At 39.7% G+C, this 20,629-nt stretch overlaps 1 protein-coding gene across 1 annotated transcript; it reads left to right on the top strand.

Moving 5' to 3' along the window:
- The first annotated feature begins 14,694 nt into the window (after positions 1-14,694).
- On the top strand, positions 14,695-16,397 carry LOC147454665 (small ribosomal subunit protein uS10z/uS10x-like). The gene is made up of 4 exons (XM_086517398.1): positions 14,695-14,835; positions 15,008-15,130; positions 15,226-15,339; positions 16,063-16,397. The coding sequence occupies exons 2-4, from the start codon at positions 15,013-15,015 to the stop codon at positions 16,206-16,208; spliced, it is 378 nt and encodes a 125-aa protein (XP_086373524.1). The 5' UTR covers positions 14,695-14,835; positions 15,008-15,012; the 3' UTR covers positions 16,209-16,397.
- Positions 16,398-20,629: the final 4,232 nt, after the last annotated feature.

Raw genomic sequence — 20,629 nt, 5'->3', positions numbered from 1 at the left:
CTGTCAGACATCCTACGTGATTCTGCACCAGGTGTTTAGGGTTGGGGTTTTGAGTCACGGACCTTAGGGAGAGCGACCTCTTGATGTTAATAGGATTCCCTTCAAGTTTCATAGCGTTTTGAGAACGTTTGATGGGTATTTGGCTCTTGAAAGCGTTGTAGGAAATCTCCTCTTGTGTACTCTTGAAGGCTCTAACTTAGACATTGGGTAGAGACCTCTGTTGGAAGTAGTCAATAGTCGGTCGAGTGTAGGTTGGCACCCTATGCTTGCTTCCACGCGCCTGCAGGTCGAGCTTCGTCCTTAGCTAAAAAATCTTGTTAGGTGAGTTCTCGTTGTGTTGAAGTCCGTCGCGGCGTATCCACCAACAGGGGATTGAGACTTTGTTTTGCAATCTGACTTACATCAGCTGATTTAGCTGGCAATGAGTGATTGATCTTTGGACTTCTTGTTGATTCTTGGTTGTATGCAACCTTGTTCTTCTTAACTTTTGGCTTGGGTGGCATTCTTTGCTCAATAAGTATCATGGTTGCTCTCTGCTCTGTCTGATCTGCACTTGCTATTGCCTGGTTTGCTTTAAGCTCTTTTGAAGTTCTGCTCGATGGAGATGAATCATCTTCAATAAATTTTTCTTTGGCATCAGTCTCCATTCTAACTGTGCTTGAGGACTTTGTGCTGTCGTCCGCGAGTGACCAGTCTTGGTCTTCCTTCTTTGTTGTCTGTGATGACTGCATCTTGTTTGCATTTGTATGTCTAACATCTTCTGGGCCATTGGCATTCCTATGATGTTGTCTGGCATATCCTTTGTTGTGATCACGTGGAATTGAGATTTGATGATCTATGAGCTTACTTCAATGGTGGTGGAGATGATTCCCCAGCATTCTCCTTGTTTGTTTCCTAATATGCTCACAAATTTAGGAGCATCTTCCAATTGTGGTTGGCCACATCTTTTCCAAGTGTGAAAAGACATGAGGTTCTTGTCTAGTTGAAAATCTAGCTTTACTTCTCTTGACAACTTTTCTTCGTTTTTCACCAACAATGTTGCACTTGATCGTCTTGAGATTTCTTTCTATATGGATTGATTCCGCTGTGGTAGTGTCCTTTGGTTGAGCTTTATCTGCATCTTCTTTGCTTTGACCACTTGCTTTCGTTGATGTCGACTCCATTGACTGTGATACTGCACTTTTTTGCAATTGTTGAGCATTGTCCTCTTGCATTTGGGTAATCCTTGATCTTAATAGATCCATTGTACTTTCTGACAGAATCTGTCTCTTCGGAGGAGATTTTGGTGGTGTCCTTTGTGTAGCCTTCTGAATTTTAGATTTCATTGACTTTGACTTTTCTATCACCTGTTCTAGCAGCTTAAGGCTTTGCATCATCTTCAGATAGTCTTTGACTTCAATTGGGCCATTCGTATGGGTTTGTACAAGATCATGATCTTGCTAATATTCATTACCATGTTCATCTTGATATGCATATGTGAGCTTGATCACATGTAACTATTTGAACACTATTGGCTTTGTCGGCTTTTGGCTTTGACTTATGGAAATCAACTGAAACTTTTGTCCCTGATGATCTTCATAGAAGAATTTTTCTGCTGATTTTGATGGGATCTGGGTCAATTGGAAACTTCCAACAACCATATGATCTTTCAATGGTTTTTGCTTTGAAAGGGTCTGTTGGCTAGAAGCTCTAGGGCTTCTAACTGGTGGAGTATTTCTTGGTACATGAGCTGAGCTTCATGGATTTATAGCTCCCCCCTTCCTAGGGTGATCACTACAGCCTGCTTCATTGTGAGAGCTCAAAACTGTTTGGCTCTGGTTGATGAGTCTCACCTTTTGGGATTATGAAGGTACACTTTGGGTAGCACTGTTGATGTTTGGCATCTGCAAACCTTCTACATACTTTCCTATGTATCTCCTTGAAATATGACAAATTATTTCCCAAGTCAAGCTGTAGATAGCATTATCTTTGCCCTGATATTGTCTATCCCATGGGTCTCCTATGATTTGAGCTTATGTGGTTTCAAGACCCAATGCATCATAGAGGCATCTATATCTACGACTGTTTTGGTCAAAGTATATGTTCGTTTGGTCACAATATCGAAGCTTGATTACCGATGGAGGAGAGTTTAGCTCTAAATAGATTTCTGGGTTCACTTGGGTAATATCCTTTAGCTCTAGAGAGGATGGGCTATAATAGATTCTTTCCTCTGAAATGAACCATCCTTTCTAATCTATCATTGGACGCACTTCTATGAGATGATATGAATTATGGGTACCATAAAAAGCTAACATCATTCTGCTGGATGTGTCCCTTAGACTCGTGAATGATTGCACACTTGTGTCAGTGGATGCAGACCTCATTTGCAAACCTAACAGTCTTTTCAACCTTTGGTAATATCTCGACACCTTGACTCAATTCATTCAAGAATTTGTTGTTCAAAGAATCAGTTTTAAGCTTTTCAGGTGCATGTGCATCTTTATGCTCATTTTGAACGTGCAGTGCTATTACTTGTGCTTTTAATGGTAATGTAGAATCATTCGATTGCATGATAAGTGACAAGTTAGATGCACTTACATCAAGATTCGCCTTTCCAATTTGCTTTCTACCTTGCTTGGCAGTTGATGTATCCCCGTTGTCTGGATTTCTTGGACAATCTTCAGAAAATGTCCACCTTTCCTTCCACAATCTGAGCAATATGCCATGACTGGTGATATTTCAACTGGGTCTATCATGTCAAGCTCTAGCTGAGGTGCTTCTGTTTCTGTGCTTTCCAAGTTGTCAGCATCTTCTTTTAAAACACTGAGCATCAAGCTGTAGTCTACTCCATCTTGACCTTTGTATCGTCTTTGGCTTGGTTCTCCAATTAGATTGGCTTCAATTGGCTGATATGTTGGATCTTGCATCACTGACTCTCGATTATAGATCTGACCACTGTAATTTATATACAATGACCCTGATTTCATATGCACTAAATGAATGTTTTCCGAACTTGTGCAAGTCTCTAGATAAACACTTGGGTTGACTTTTTGAACTTCTATCTGCACTTCATCTTTAAGCTTGCAATACCTGACTCCACTAATGTCTGTGAACATCTGGGAGTTCTCTGAATCTGGCTTGACTCTGATCAATAGGATCTTGGCTCCTGTGCTTCTTTTACTGCTCACCAAGTATCTATGACCTTCTGTATCTGTGTACAAAAATTTATCCCCATTGTAGCCATATAGCTATAACATCTGCTATGTTTTAGTTGTGCATGTGTTGCCACTGCTACTAGCTTGCTCTGCTATACTTGAACTCTCGGCTCGATTTGAGTCCATGTTGGTTTGATCTACCAAAACTGTCACCTAGCAGATTTTGGTATCGATTAGCAGAATTTCTCCTGCTCAGTTTTTATAAAACTGCTTGTGGCAAAGCACTTTTGCAATTGAATGCCCTTTAATCTCATAAGCGTTGGTTAACTCTAGCTCGACTGTGTCAAAATTAATTGCAACCTTTTGAAACGATGAAAACTTGGGCCATGAATAGCCTAATCTGCAATCACATGTGAGTTGTGGCCCTGTTCGTCCAATTGCTTGCACTAGCCAATTTATAGCATGCACGTTCACTTCTAGCTCCTTGATTGAATCGCGACAACTCTGTCAAAATTTAGCTAGAATGATAATATTCTTCGCCAAATTAATTCAATCCCAGTTCCCAAGGAGATCCCAAAATCTAGCTTGAAATTCTGAGCTTCGATAAGTTTACACTTCTGATTTGTCAAGTTTTTGCTCGATTCTAACAAATTTAAAATTTGTCTCTCCCTCACTACTTTGAGTCGATCTTTTCGCTGCCTTTTTCCAGTTGTACTATTTCGCATTGCGCGGTGTAATTCTCCGCTTGCGGTGTTTCCTCGGTGTGCGATACTCTTTTCGGCTTTGTTTTTTGCTTTTCTAACGCTTTCTCGCTCGTTCTAGCATTTTTGTCTTTTTCTGGAACTTTCGACGACTTTCTTTTCATTTTTCTAAATTTTTTTGTAAAATTTTGAATTTTCTATTTTTAAAGTATTTTTATGGCTTTTCATTATTTTTTTGAGAAAGTTTTGATTTTTTATAATTTTTCTGTAAGTTTTCTAAAAATTTTAATGATTTTTTTAGAAGATTTTATTATTTTTACGGTTTTTTAGGATTTTTAATAGATTTTTTGAGGTTTTTTACTTTTTTGTGATTTTTTATATTAATTTCTATTTTTATAGAATTTTCTAAAATGTGTCTTTTTTTAGTGAATATTTATGCTTTTCTTTTTTATTGTGACTTTTTTTTTAAAAAATTACTCTTTTTGTGATTTTTATTTTTTATTCGAGTTTTTTATTTGAATTTTTATTTTTCTTTTTTTCTTTTTTATGAGTTTTTTATTGGATTTTTATTTTATTTGATTTTTCTTTTATTGTGATTTTTCTTTTTTGTGCAAAATAAAATAAAATAAAAACTTTGTTTACGTTACCTGCTGCCTACATGCCACGTTGACCAGGAGCGATCTGCAGGCGCAGGCGAATGATGGCGGGTCTGTTGACGCATTGATTGTGGCAGCACCTTGAGCATGCGGGTGCAGAGGCAGCAGAGCGAAAAACGACAAGCAAGGTGCTCACGTGGCATTCGACGGGCTAGAGCAACGGGCGGTAGCTTTGGCGTGTAGAGAGAGAGAGAGAGAGAGAGAGAGAGAGAGAGAGAGAGAGAGAGAGAGAGAGAGAGAGAGAGAGAGAGAGAGATGGGGGGAGAGTGAGTTAGAGAGATAGTTAGTGAGAGAGAGAGAGAGAGAGAGAGAGAGAGAGAGAGAGAGAGAGAGTAAGAGAAGGGAGAAGTTAAAGAGAGAGTGATTGTGTGTGTGTGAGTGTGGGTTGTGCTCACCCGGAGAGAAGAAGAAGAAGAAGAGGGTTTTAATGTCGTATGAAATTATTGCAAAAGACCGTAAAGATCTCCACCGGCGACGAATTTGATGTGCCGCAAGGCATGGGCGGGGAAAGACCGCGTCGAAACTCGTGATTTTTTACATTTTTTTTAAAAAAAATTAAACGTTCAAAAATGCCAAAAATAGGCCAAAAATTAGCCAAAAACGCTATTTACCAGAAAATCCCAAAATTTGCTAGAAAAGTCCAAAAAATTCCCGAAAAATTCTAGGAATCTTAGAAAACCACCGACATTCACAACCGAACATTTTTGATACGCAAAAGCTTACCAAAAAGAGCAGATTTTACCGCAATTGTAATTTACGACACAATATCAACCCGGCCCTCGGAAATAGCAAAGCGCTCAAAACTCGACCACGGAGTGCATAAATGCGAAAAAATGATGCCGTAAATACGCACACACAAAATATTTTAAAAACATCGCAAAATAACAAATTTTTATGGAATTAATGCAAAAATTTACAAAATTATCCGAAAAATACCCAAAAATTTTCTAAAAATTCTCCACAGATTGGTGAATAGTGCAGCCAAATAAAATTGCCAAAATCATATCATTCAATTGCCAACAATTTTATCGATAAAATCAAGACTATGCAATTAAACCGGCAAAATTACCGATAAAATTAGGTAAAAATTTGACGCAATTAAAGTGTGTAAATCCCTGTTTTGAGCTGAAAAACACAGAAATTAATCATTACACACATCAATTATGCAATCAAAATATGAATCAATCATGCAAATTTACCACTTTTTAGGCACACACACACACACACAAAAAAAAAAAATTGGCAGTGTTTACCAATCTTTAGGTGCGCACACAAAAGGGTTAAACTTGTCAGATTTGCAATGTGACTTAACAAATCATTAGTTGGACATAAGCACAACACACATCAATCATCACAACTCAAAAATCATAACGCACACATTGATTTCTAGGTGCTCAAACATAGGCAAAATAGTGCACACACACCTAAAATTAGCATACACACACTCAATTAGAATGCACACAGACTTGTTTTTAGTGCACACACACTTGAAATTGACCATCCAAGCATGCAATTAACTCAACTAGACACCCAATTAGCAACACACATTCATCAATTAGCAATTGAAACTTGTCAAATTCATGCGCCACCAATTCTTAAAAATTTCGGCATTACGACGGCGTGAAAACAAAAAATCATAAAATTTTCAATCCATAACATCAACATTGCATTGCATCAACATAGCATAGCATTACATTGCATCAACCTTACATTGCATCATGGTGAGATTTCTACACAATTCTACACATCCTTAGATTCTAGGGAGGTTGAGAATACCACCTTAATTACCTTTCCATTGAGGATCAATTGAATGGTTGAATGCTCCAATCCTTCATAGCAAATTAGTAAATTAGTAAAAATTAGTCAAATTAGCAAGGATTTAGTGTGAAATTAGAGTGTGTAAACACACAATTGGCAAGATATGATCACACATTAGGGAATTATGAACACAATGCTTCATGCACACACATTCAAAATCCACAAAAACATAAACACACAAGTGAATTAGTAGTGAAATTAGTGAGGGAACGCATTCATTTATGCCACAATTACACTAGCGTAAGCCATCATCCCTGGCAACGGTGCTAAATGTTGGGGGTCCCATCGTTACAATAGCTCCAATGACCAACAAAATTATCAATACGGAGAGATGAGCTACCTGGCTAGGGCATGGAAACACTCACACGGTTAGTGAGCTAATCGTGCAACACAAATGGTTAACTCTACGAGGTGAGCTTCTCGGCGTATGGAGGAGCTAAGCCGCAATGAAGGGCAGCATGAGAAGCTTCAACGACAAATGGCTACACTACAAGAGATGCTGGTAGACCAAGTAGAAGAAGCTACTAAAAGAGATTTGCTTGCTCAACAACCGCTAACGGAATTACAAAGAGAAATAACCGAAGCAAGGACACAAGACATGGAATCAGGGCCCTGTGATCTAGGGACAAATGCCAAAGATGAGACCATGGAAGTTTGCGAGTATGCAGAAGATTTTCAGCACCAAAAAGAACAGATAGAGACACAAGTAGTAGAAGGGAAATCATTGACTGTAGAGGAGGAGACACGCCTCTAGATTTTGATAGAAAAGTCCACAGTGGAGGACCACAAGGTAGCCTTGGAATGGGAGACAAGAATGTTACATTCTGTAGGAGTCCAAGGGCTTGCCACAAATGTTCTTAGGGAGGAATGGATGCAACCTACGCTCCCATATCATCTCCTAAAGTATAAAGTGATGATGATCAAGAAGAGGTCGAAGCAGAAGCAACAAAGCCATTATATGATGGAGATGTCAAAAATACAAAAGCTATAAAGAAAATAGTGGACTCCCAACCAAGATGGAGAAAATCTTGACTCCTCAAGTATTCAAGATTTCTAAAGTTACTTGGTGGAAGCCCCAAAGGTTATCAGGGATGACATCCTATTCTGCCCAATCCCCCATGTATACACATGGGCAAACCATTTCAGAATCTTGAAGAGATCCCAACTGGCTTAATTACCCCTCTCTGCCACCACCCAAGGAAGGAGAGAGGATAAGTGTCTCTTATATGGTGAAAACCTTGAAGGGCACCATAAAGACTTTAAATGGCTCTCTTGACTTGACACGTGTGACGATCAAAAAAATCTACAAAACTTTACTGGCTTGCATTGAAGTTTTCACACCATCCAAAGCTACAGAATGGACACTCCTGTCAACCTGCCACACTGTCACCACAATGACATATGATTTGTCAAGGCACCATCTCTAGAGGTATTACATCTGCTCTATTAAAGGATCATGTTCTTACCCAGCTACCACATGCAGGCTTTTGAGGAAGCCTTCTACATCAGGTTCTTTACATATGATAGTAAAATATTCGGCCCCACAGTCACCTTGGGAAATATAAGGTACGAGTCGTACTTAAAGCTGCTAAAGCCCCAAGGATTCCATTGACACAAAGACAACTTCTACCACAAGTAGAACATCAAGACCCGTCATGTCACGGACGACATGAACATGGAAGGGGGGAATGCTGACGGACAAACACAGAAGGAGCCTTCCCTATTTTTTGTATCATTATTTTTGAAGCGGAATGACAATTTTGTAATAGTTGAGTGGCCAATATTCATTGTGGGAACAAGCCTCTAATGAGGAATTGTATATAGGTCATTTTTTGTAACCCTAAGCCAACTCTTGAATCAATCAAAGCCGAACTTTACTGTGCGTTTTGTCTGATAAATAGATAGAGAGAGAGAGATCTAGAGAGAGAGAGAGAGAGAGAAAGAGAGAGATTTATTCTCTTCCCTATGCGCTCTATGGAACCCCTATTGTGGAAGCGACACCATGAACGCGTTAGCAACAGCTAGGCCTTCAACCCAGCACCAAGTTTGCACACTTCCGATGTCGTTGCGAAGCAATCTTGAGCAAGCTCCTACGAGCTTTCGGGTTATTCTTCTTGCAAACCGTGTGTCTGTTTAGTGATTTATTCATACCTATGGGTTCACAGTGAGTGGAGCTATGGATTATAATCTTACAAATCAAAAAGTGTTGACCTGTATTTTGTTGCCTATCGTTATACGTGATTGTCGCATGAGGAGGTTAGAGGTGGGATACCAAGTCATAGTCCATAGGTTATTGATCTCTTGATATGGACTGTGTGTCCTTTGAGTTTTGTCACATTTTGAATGCGTTTTGTCTAGTTTCAGATAGCTTGGGTATCGTAGGTTGAGTTGCTTTCACTAGTGCATAGAATGGTTAGAATTGATTTTCTCAAGTAGAGATTGTCATAGAAGGTTGTGAAGGTGCTTGACATCCATCTTCTTGTTTCCATGCACCTACAGGTTAAGCTGCGTCCTTGGCCGATATAGAGTTGTTGGTTTTGTTATCGCTATGCTAGCTTTCTCTCATGACGAATCTACCATCAATAGCATAATTAAGAGAATTAGAGCACGAGCATTTTGTGAGACTACTTTGAGAACATAGAGGGTGAACTTAATTATCGGTAGCAGCATAACCATAGTACTTAATTAACTTGTTATGAACAATAATTTTGCAAGAGAGAGAGTTTAGAGAACTTGACAACAGTTGAGGACCCCTCCAATAGGCTTTTGTATTATAGATTCTCCCATCAAGAGAGGCTTGGTGAAATACAATCTTTGTGTTCCTTGTGACCTAGGTGATGCAAGAAAGATGGGAGGCTTCCTGCATCAGGAGCATAACATAGACTTTGTAAAAGCATTAACCATCCTGAGGCTCCCTCCCAATTCCTCAAACACCTTCAAAGCTGGAGAGAGCTAGCGAGGAATGAGGGTAGGGAAGAGGAAGACGAAACATTCATAGGAGAAAGAAATAGTCCCTCACTTATCATCACTCTTCTTGCTTAGCATACATAATAGCATATTGATGAAGATGGAGAATATGGCAAGCTTAAGCATTAGAGCATGGATCTTGGTTGGATTTGCATTCCATATCCAAGATTTTTGGTGTAGGCTCTCAACTTCTCTACAAGCTTGAAGAAGGAGATGGAGCTCTTGCACTTTGCAACTCCACAATGAGTGTGTGTGTGGGGGGGGGGGAGAGTATACCCCCTCAAGCTAACCCCCTCCTTGCTTTGGTCGACCCCCTCTTCTAGAACTATCTTGCACATGATTGTACCTCCTGAAGCGTGGTCAATCACATGCTTAGTCCATATCGAGCAACAAGGGTAGCCTTGGGACAAGTTCCTAAAAGGAGGGATTTCCCCCTCATGAGTAGGGACCATGTTGACTTTGTGGAGCACCTCAATCCCCTCAAGCACCTTAGTCATGGAGCACCTTAGCACCTTGATCATTAAGCCACTCAAGCACCTTAGTCAGCAAGCACGCCAAGCACCTCAAGCTTGGGTCGGGTTCCCACCTGAGGCACAACCCTAGCTTAGAGCCTAAGGTCAAACGATTTTCAACACTAACTATTGGAGGCCTTTAATGAAGCTAACCATAGGTTCTTTAAACTCCATTGGCTAGCCTTGGTCTTTGACAAACCATCTCTCATTTGGACCCCTTTACCATTGGCCCTGTGTTGAGATAGACCCGTAAGCACATGTCTATATTCTAACCCTTGTTCTCCTCTATTCTCCCACATTAAATGATCATTTTAATATGAGAAAATCATTTGGGTTGGTTAGATATTAGATTTTATGACAAAGCCAGTAGGTAAACCTATGTTTATATATACCTCTAGAAATGGGGGGTGAGAAGAGGATATAGCCGAGCCCGTCGGGCCTCCTTCCTTGCCCAGCGGGCCAGGAAGGATGCTTGATCGGTTAATAGGAAGGCCCGGTTTTAGCAAGGCCATTTGGAATTTGATGTTATTAATACTCATGAAGAGTGTTAATAACTTGAGTTATTACCACTTCACACTTCACATGAAGACGGGAATGAAATTCCTGCTCTTAACTTTAAGTGAACATACAAGATTATTTAAATTTAAGAATCATTGGGCTATTTAGGGTTCAATCTCCATAGAACTATGCCTTTCTATCATCCTTATAGTCTATAACTTGCACGTAGCACTTTTGATATTGATAGTTCATGTTGTTTGTTTAGAGCTTGCAAGGGCTTTGTTGTTAATGATTTTAGGTATCATAATTTAGCTATAGATACCTTGAAGATGGGGGCCAAAGAAAAGAGTGGAACTATCTGGAAGAGCTGGTCCAAGGTAAAACATCATCGCATCGTCAATGTAGAGCCTGTGACCATCAATGTCATGGCAATGTAGCTGACATTAAAGAGCATATATTGGGGGTAGGGCATTGGGATGCATCAACATTAGACATATAGGGGCACTTTGTTGGTTGTGTGAAAAAGTGTTAGGAGCAAAGTTCTGCTATCTAAAAGGCAAAAAGGTCATGGGTGGTGAGATTGTTATTTATGCCTTTAATGGTGCAGTACCTCCAACAAATAAAAAGTGTAGTCAATGTACTTGAATGGTGGCATCACAAGGAACCCATGGTGGTACCTCTACCTCTGTTGGGGTGAGTGATAGCCCCGCTATATGTAGTGGCACCCCTCAAACTTTACATGCGGCTTTTGAAAAGCAAACTATGCTAGATCTCCACGTGAAGTGGACACAAGATTTTATGGATTTTGTAATTCATTCAATGTAATTAGAAATATTATATTCAAAGATGCACTAATCCCCATGCCCAAATAAGGATTTATCATTCCTAATTACAATAAAATTTTCATATCCCTTCATAGACAAGGTGAAGTCACAGATAGAGGCCATCCTCAAGCAAGCAGTGCTTGAGTTTGTACCTACATTTGGGTGTAACATAGCTCTCAATGGATGCAAAGTCTATGAAAGGAAGCCTTTAATCAATCTCATTATCATACGTCATAGGGGTCAGATTTTTTTGGAGGCCATTGACACCTCTCTAAAAGAGAAAAGGATTTTTTTTACAAAGGTCTACACAGGGCGTATTAGGTGGCCCAAAAAATGTGACTACAATTGTGATCAACAATGTGACTAACTATAAAAGTGTGGGCTTGTCGATTCATGAAAAGTACCCTGAAATAACTTGGGTGCCTTGTGCTGCTTATTCTCTAAAATTTCTTCCAAAGGACTTAACGGTTTTTATAGGTCAAATTGCTAAGGTCAATGTATAGCTAGCCGCCTTTTGGTCCATCAAGTTACCTTTATGTTTGAACGACCCTCAAAAATAGCTAATGCATGGTTATCCATTATTCATCGAATCGAGGATCTAGCATCATCATTACTAGGAACTTGAACATCTATAAGATCTGGATGACAATCTGGGTGATCTTTTAAAGGAGCATCTTGCAAGTCCCACGGCACCAATGGTCCCAACATGCGTGACATAGACAATTGTGGCCTCGTGGGTTGGTAGCTCACCATCTGTCTTCCCATTCATGCCTTTCACCAGCTTTACAACATAAAATTTGTTTGAAAATCTTGCTTTTTTCACTTTCAACTCGACCACCATCCCATGGCAGCATTCTCCAATATTGGTAGACTCTTGATAGAGTAAAGCAAGCATTCGTGGACCTAATCTCCCCTTGGGCACTGCTTCATAGTGTGCTACATCACTCTCTTAAGTGTCAGGCTGCTTATTGGTGCTCTTCATGTTGCAGCAAAGGACCTCAATGTGTTCCATGTCATACATAAGACTAGGTCGGTTCTGCACCCTTGGTTCAAAGGACATCACAACTTTGCATCAGCAAGCTCGCCAAAATTTCTGCAAACCTCAAGTGATAATGGACATCTTGTGAGACTTTCAACGCCCCCCTGAGGCCTTTCCAAGTTTGTTGATGATGGTAGTGTACATGATTTTACACACATTGTTGACCATCTTCTTGAATACACCTTCCTCAAAGGCTGACTAAATTAAGCCTAAGTGTCTGCTACTTGATGTAGCCATATGAATATTGATTCCTCTATAAAGGGATGCCATTTTTTGGTCACTTTGCCTATGAAAGGCCATGGTTTTACATGTATAAAATTAGAGTGATCTACTGGACAACTTGAAAAAGTAATATAACTTGACAAGCATATAATCTCAAAGCTTCAAAGAAAAGTGAAGTAGGAACAAAGCTCTGACATTTCAATGCAACATAATTCAAATTATATGGCTAATGGATACAATCCTTTGCAAATTTCACAAACAAAAACCTAAAGTGATGAATACACTTTCCCCTGTGGAAATTTAAGCCCATACGTGATCAAAACGCCAAGGTTTCGGCCTCATGTAGGAGCAATGGATGGAGTACAAATTTGAATGCTAGAAATAGTACACAATGTTCCTTAAAAGATTTCAATCATATGGATGGAAATTTGTACATAAACACAAGATGAGAATCAAGTGCATCATTTTTGTTGTAAGAATCAGCATCCACCCAAGATTAGAAACACCAAGATTATAAGTTGCATTATAAGAGTAAGGGATAGACCACAAATTCAAACGTGGAAAGAGTACACTTTAATAGGTTATTAAAGATCGTGTGTGGAGACGCTTCTCTTTATATAAGAAATAAAGATATACCAAGGATCATAACAGAGTGAGAAGTGTAAACTTTGCAAGCTCACACTATATTGGAGCTATGCTAATCTAAAGCCCGGTGTGACGTAGGGAAACATTGCAAAACAAATCACAAACAATAAGCATGTTGTTTAATGATCTCCTATAGCCACAATCCAAGTAAGAGGGACTGCTTAAATGAATCATAAGAGGGACTGCTTTATCTATTTTGAAGTTATTATGGGAGTAAGAGATACATATCTTGCAAATCATAACAGCCATAATCATGCTTAACTAATCGATCCCACTAAAACTATTTTATCGGGTAAGAGGTACCATCAAGGGGACCATAGCTTTGTCGGATAGTTCTTTAATACAATAGACACAATCCGTACGTGAGTTAAAAATGCAATAAGTAGATCAAATATATGCACTAATGCACAAAACATTAAAAATATTTTTCGCCCTGTGATCAGGTTGTGGCCGGAAGCCCACCCACTTACTCTATTCATGGTTATAATGAGAATAAGGATTTGACATCTATTTATCTCTAATGCTCCACCAAAACTCTCTCTGTCTTATCTCCTTCCCCTTCTCTCCTTCCTCTCTTGCACGCACATGGTGGTTCCATCAAGTGGTATCAGTGCTCAGGCACAAATTTATACATATTAAGTTGGATTCTCACCAACCATCGCGCTCGTCGCTCTATGGAGAGAGAGAGAGTAGATAGAGCAAGCTATGAGCTCGTAATACTGATCAAACTCCTTTCACTTGAAAGAATGAAAATTAATCGTTTTATTCGTATATTAATTGATCATACACGTATTTTATTGTATCATTCATATTATTTTTAATATTCAAATGGATAAATGCAATGCAAGTGCTATATCTTTATAACTAGATTACATTCTTGCTTTGCGCACAAAATCTACTAAAATAATTCTTATCTAATGCTAGATGCAGAGACATGTCCATAAAATCTTTCAAAATGTTCATCCTAGCATAATTTTATGGGAAAAAAATTATCAAGCAATATGATCCTAGGATCTTATTATACCTTAGAGAGATAAATTGCTATGGCAAAGCCAACCCTCTTGACTATATGGCATGGGATCTTAAATGAACCCCCAGCAATGGGATCCACGACGAAGGATTGAGAGCAGGGATCTTGAGGAGATCTGACAGCGACAAAAAATCTGGCGACGAGTGCCTGGCCCCGAATTTAATCTCTAACGGGTGTTGTGGTAGTCCCATGCCCTAGCCAAGCGCACGTAAGCATTTCATTGAAATATAGGTGTGTTCGCATATACTTATGCTTGTCTGAGTTTACTCTCTGGATGTCCGAGTGTACAAAATCTGTCCGGGTTTACTTTTTTGAAATTCGACGGTATCGCACATCTCTGCTTTTGTGCGTGCACTTCTCCTTCGTGGATACCACGGCTGGGGGATCACTTAAGACCCCATGTTCTTTCGTCCTAAGGAAGGCCAACCAAGCATGACTAGCAATTTAACAAGTATTATAAAAAAAGTAAAAGGACCTATCACGACTGGGCTAACTCTCCTTTTTGCGCAAACGTCACGTTGAGGAGGGGATCAACGGCTAAGAGCACAAGGCCCCTCTAGCTTCAACAAAAAAAAATCTATAAATTTGGAGCGAAAAAGTAAATCTAGGTGCTTATTTTCGGAGCAAACCCCATTTTTACGACGCACGACGTTGGACAAGCTGAGCCGACGACTAGCAACTACGACACAAATAAGCGCTGAAGCGAGTGGCAATGGCAAAGATCATCGAGCTGAATTGATCAAGCAACGACGTTGTACTGCGTTTTTATTACATTCTCTTGTATTCTGTGTAAGCCTCTCATGACCTGATCAGCATTATTGCTTGCTGCGAAGATGATATTGTGGATGGGGTCGTGTGTGTGCGTGGGTGCGTGCGTGCGTGCGTGCGTGCGAGAGAGAGAGAGAGAGAGAGAGAGAGAGAGAGAGAGAGAGAGAGATTCACCTACCTTCTTCCTGATCAGAAAAAATGGCGACCATGACAAAGAACTTGAAGGCCGGCAAAGCAGGCCTTGAGCAAGCTTCAGAGGAATTGCTCCGAATCCGTACCACTCTGACATCGAAAAATGTCAAATATCTTGAGAAAGGTATGCTCCTATACTAGCCAGTGAGTCTCATGCAAGCTGGCCCAAAAAGATGAGTCCCTCCTAACTTTGTTCCAATGTGGTTTGCATGATGACAGTATGCGCTGCTTTGATCTGGGGTGCAAAGGACAAAGATATCAAGGTGAAAGGGCCTGTGAGAATGCCCACCAAGGTCCTGCGAGTCACCACCCGCAGGTCGCCTTGCGGAGAAGGTATGTGTTACATATCACTCTTAATTCATAAGAAGATTTAGAAATTTTCTCATGTAGGAAAACAAAGTCTTTTCCAGTGTGTTTCATACAATGCACAACATCATGAGCTTCTGCTCAAGAGACACCGCATACCAAGTTAGGTACAATTGGGGGCAGGGGACCCCCGGCCCCCCCACCGGGCGGTGGGGGGGCCGGCGGTCCCCTGCCCCCAATCGTACCTAGCTAGGTATGCGATGCCTCCCTCACATAAGCTCATGATGTTGAGGTAAGTTACAATGTGGGAATTATTGTGAGAATTTGTCCAAAACTTCTTGTGAAATTAGTAGTCTTATTGCATGATGTGTATCCATGTGAAACTTGTAATCTACACAGTTATATATGCATTGCCGCACTACTATCACGTGGATTCACCACCACAAGGTTACTTTTAATTCCAAAATTTTCCTATTTTTTACTTATATAGACAGGTAGCATTTAAGGAACTTCAAAAAATATAGCAGATTGAATAGGAAAAGGGTGCGTTATAATCGTGGAAACTTCATAGATAAGAATTTTAATCATACCCTCGTGGACGTGCACATGATATAGTGGTTTTACTAGTAAATACCCCGAGTTAGGTCTTGTTTCAATGTAAGAATCATATCTAGAGAAGACAGGACAACTAATTTTCTTCTTTACCTTTTTCCATAGAAACAACCACTTTTCTTTAATCTTTTCTTATAGGAACTAACACGTGGGACCGGTTTGAGCTTCGCGTGCATAAGAGGATTATTGACCTTCAAAGCACTGCTGAGGTGGTGAGGCAAATAATCGCCATTACTATTGAGCCAGGAGTTGAAGTAGAGGTCACTATGGCAGGTCTTGCCTAATCATTTAGAAATTTTGGGCTTAGATGCCATGGCATTTTAATTGAATTTTTCATCAAAATGAAGTTTTGAGACTATGGAGGATACCTAGAAAGGCTTTCAAGTTTTCTTTACCATGACGTGATGGATCACAAGTTTGTAATCAATGTTTTTTGGAGATAAATTTCTTCTCCATAAACAAACCAATTTTTTCTTTTTTGTATTTATAGCAAGTTGTATCATAAGAAGGTCACAATGATCCATACGAATGTATGTCAGAACAAGTTTTGAATTTCCTTGAGCTTGGTTGTTTTCCCACTTACCTTGCTACTAGGTATATCTTTTCTTCTTGGACACCAAATATTGTTTTAATTCAAAACAAATACGGAACTAGAGCTTCATGTTCTATTAGCATTTTCTTTTACCCATGGGTTCTCTATAGAATCTTGGCAACAATATCTTTTAACCAATGTGTATATGCACACACACACATACATATGTACGCACGTATGTACATATGTATATACAAACATACATACATGTGTATGTCATGTGTACACACACACATACACACTTGGGGAGGTCACCTAATAAAAATGTAACCTATCACGTGAGTTCAATAGAAGGGTATTTAAAGTTCTTGAAACTTACAGAAATATATACACAGAAGGGCATTATTTTTTCAAATTTGAAAAAAACTTACAGATTTTAAAAGGAAAAGGTACATTATATTCTTAACAAAATTTACAGATAAGGGGTTTTACAAACATGTCTTAAACACACGTGATATGGTAGTTTTACACATAGTGAACCCCCCAAGCATACACACACACACACACACACACACACAAATATATATGTTGTCATGCTCACAGCTTCTCAAGAGTAGGCATGGAAAATGCGTAAAAGCACATTAAGAGTGTATGTTATTTATGCAAGTTATCAATTTTATGCTACTAAATTGGGTGTCCAAAAAATTCTTTTCAAGTCAACTCCTCAAAGTTTGTTAGAGTTTATAGAATCAAATTTCTTGTTTCAAGATTTTTCTATTGCTATAAAATATGATAGACGTGTTTGTGATGTATTCATTGTTGAATCTAATTACCATACCTCGATTTTATACTGACTAACATTGTCCATGGGCATGCTAAATGGTGAAAGTTAATGTGTTTTTTCTCAAATGAATTCTCCCCATTTCTCTTCCTCCCCCATTTTTCACTCATGAGCAAGTATCTCCAAAAAATGAAACCCTTTTATTTCTCATTTAAAAATTGAACATTAAGGCTCAACCTTAGTCCTTTGCCACCTTTTTCGATACTCTCTCCATTTAGTAAGAAAAGGGTAAGAAAAATCAAGGTCCACGTCAAAATTTTAAGCACATAGACATACATATCTCCCAAAAAAATGCAACATTCCTACTAGTGTAACCCAAAATCTTTTATTAGACTGGTGCAGCTAAGGTAGAATACCCAAATGGCTAGGGTCTATATTCAAGGAAGTGACATATAAGGTGTCTAGTCTTTGAGAGTATAAGGCTTTCAAAGGTAGAAGGGCTAGATGTTCTCAAAGCTCTCAAATGGGGACACAACTCTTCAACTCCCAAACACTTAAGATTTTTCACGAATTCGAGCATGGTCCAAGGTGATGTGATGTGGAATGGAATCTACCAAGGTACAGTCAAAGTTTTGGATAAAGGATCAAGATAAGGCCATCAAGGAAATGAAATCTACTACAATGTTCTCATGACGAGGCAAAAAGGTGATGGTATAAGAGGTAAAATGGGTGAAGATGTCACAAGCAATTTGGATATAGTAGTGCATGAAAGGTTGGAGGGTACAAGCATGGACATGGAATTGGTGTAACACATGTTCTAAATATCTATATAGTCACACATGTGTCGCTCCCAATATATATATAAATTTTAGTCCAATCAATAGTATCTGATACTCTACAACATTATTACTGAAGTGACCTCCAAGAAAAACTCCCAAAAGAATAGTACAACCATTAGGTGGATAAATGTAAATGTTGCAACTCCTTGTCTTCTCTGTGCCTTGGCATGTGCCATCAAAGTAGAGGCACCACATAGAAGAAGAAGAATCATCGATATCTACAACTAAATAGCAGAACATGATTGACTCACATGCACAAAATCACATCCTATATGGTTTCTTTTTATCGAAACTAGTTTTGGTAGAAAACCATGTCCCGTCCATTTTTGCAAGCTGTAATTTGTTCCTACAAAAGACCTTTACATTATGATAAGGATTAGACCACAGATGGCTCAATTTCGTAGGAAACAACTCAGTTTTAGCCTTCTTTGCTCTTTGTTTTGTTTAATGATTCTTTGCTACTTCTTTACCATATACATGTGGTAGTGATGTGTGTGAACACACTAGGACCGCCGGGGCATTTTTTCCCTCTTTAGGAGGTTTTTTCCCCCGTGCATTGTATATACGCCCATCACTCTAGGGCTATCTATCTTTCCATTGCACACTAAGAAACACACTCTCTATTGTGTGCCTTGAGCTTCCTTCGTCTTCTCCAAGCTGTGTGTGTTTCTCTGCAACCCTAATTCCAACAATTGGTATCAGAGCAGGTTGCGTCCTCCCGGGCTTAGTCGCCAGTTGCTCTAGTACACGCCTGCTCACTTTCTCCGATTTCAGTGAGCCTTGGCGAGCGTTCGCACGTCGACAAAAATTTTGGGCGAGATCAAAGAGCTTGGTCTACTCAGAATTTTGATTTGGGCTCATTTCGGCCTCCGTTTCCACTACAGGCAGTACTGCACAGGCTATTTCGTCATTTTGTGTAGAATTTCTGTCAGTGCCGTTTTCTACATAATAGGTGCCTTATAGTCTTCTACGGTTTGTGCTATATAGCACAGGTTGTTCCCGCTCCGTTTCTCCTATTTTCGGGCAGTTTTCACATCAGGTGCAACATTTACCATGGCTGACAACAATAACACATATGTCAAAGGGTGTCTGGAACATTGTGCAGGGCATTGATGTATGTCCTGGTTCTGAGGATGTAGGCGATGTTGAGGATGTTGCAGGTCTTGCTGCAAGGATTGCAGCTGTTAGAGTTGTTTGCCTACAACAGAACAAGCTCGTTGGGATGTTAAGGATGCGCAGGCTCATGCATTGATTGCGTTGTTTGTGAAGCGCACCATTGTTCCTCACATCCGTTCAGCAAAATCTGCAAAACAGGCTTGGGATATTCTAGCAGGTCTTTATGCAAGCCGCAATGAGGCTAAAATTGCTTTGCTGCGTAAAGAGTTGGGAGTCGAAGATTATGCATGAGGAAGATGATATGGACACTTTCCTTGCTAGTGTCAAGGATATAAATGAGCAACTTATTTCTGCAGGTGAAGTCATTTCAGACAGTTCCCTTGTACAGACTGTTCTTGATGCCTTACCAGATTCCTACCACACTTTTGCTAGTACCTGGAGACTGATGACCCAAGGAAATCCTGAAGTTGTCAAGTTTCATGCATTATGCACATTGTTGTTGCAAGAGTCGCTTTCCAGAAAAAACAGAACTAGGCAACGTGCAGTTGAACAGCCTTTTATTGCTTCTCAAAGAAAGGGTGGTAACAGTAATGCAGCCACTTCTTATGGTTCTGCTACGAGTGGCAAAAATTCTGTTCCTAATGCTTCTGCTAGCAGCACTTCGTCTGGCAATTCTGGTGATAAGGGCAAAAAGAAGATGCGTTGCCATTATTGTAAAGCCAATGATCACTTGATCAAGTCGTGTCCTAAGTTAAAGGCCAAAGAGGCTAAGAAGAAAGAGGGTGGTTCCACTACAAATGCTGGTTCCACTACAAATGCAGCCATTGTTGAGTCTTTTGTGAAAGGAGACTGTAATGCTGATGTTGATGCTGAATGGGCGTTTAGCGCAGAGTGCACTTACAATCCTGTTGTTCTTGATGCATGCTTGTCAGTTGCTACAGATTCACATGTGTGGTATTTCGACAATGGTGCTACAAAGCACATTACCTCACATCGTGAATTGTTTACCTCTCTCGAGTCTGTCTCTCATGGGAATTCAGTCACTTGTGCCAACAATGCCTCTTATCCAGTTCAGGGAGTTGGAAAGATTGTGCTTACTGCTGCTAATGGCAGTTCTTTCACACTTGTTGATGCACTTTATGTACCTGAGATCAAGAAGAATCTCTTGTCTGTATCTGCACTTGCTAGACTTGGACTTGTAGTCAAATTTGTAGATGACATATGTATAGTTCATGATCTCAGTTTTGGTGATGAAATTGTTGCATTTGGGCTTTTGTTCCGTGGGCTGTATAAGCTCACTTTGTATGACAAGTGTGGACAAAATTTTGCAAATGTTGTTGCAGATTCAAGGGCTATTTCAGATGCAAAACTTTGGCATGCACGTTTTGGTCATCTGAATTTTGCCAGTTTGCTGCGTTTGCAGAAATCTGATATGGT

The sequence above is a fragment of the Adiantum capillus-veneris genome, chromosome 7 (genome assembly GCF_014529385.1).
Source record: "Adiantum capillus-veneris isolate H3 chromosome 7, ASM1452938v2, whole genome shotgun sequence".
In the NCBI taxonomy this organism is placed as follows: domain Eukaryota; kingdom Viridiplantae; phylum Streptophyta; class Polypodiopsida; order Polypodiales; family Pteridaceae; genus Adiantum; species Adiantum capillus-veneris.
Note: the sequence above shows the minus strand (reverse complement) of the source record. Positions and strands in the feature narration are given on the sequence as shown.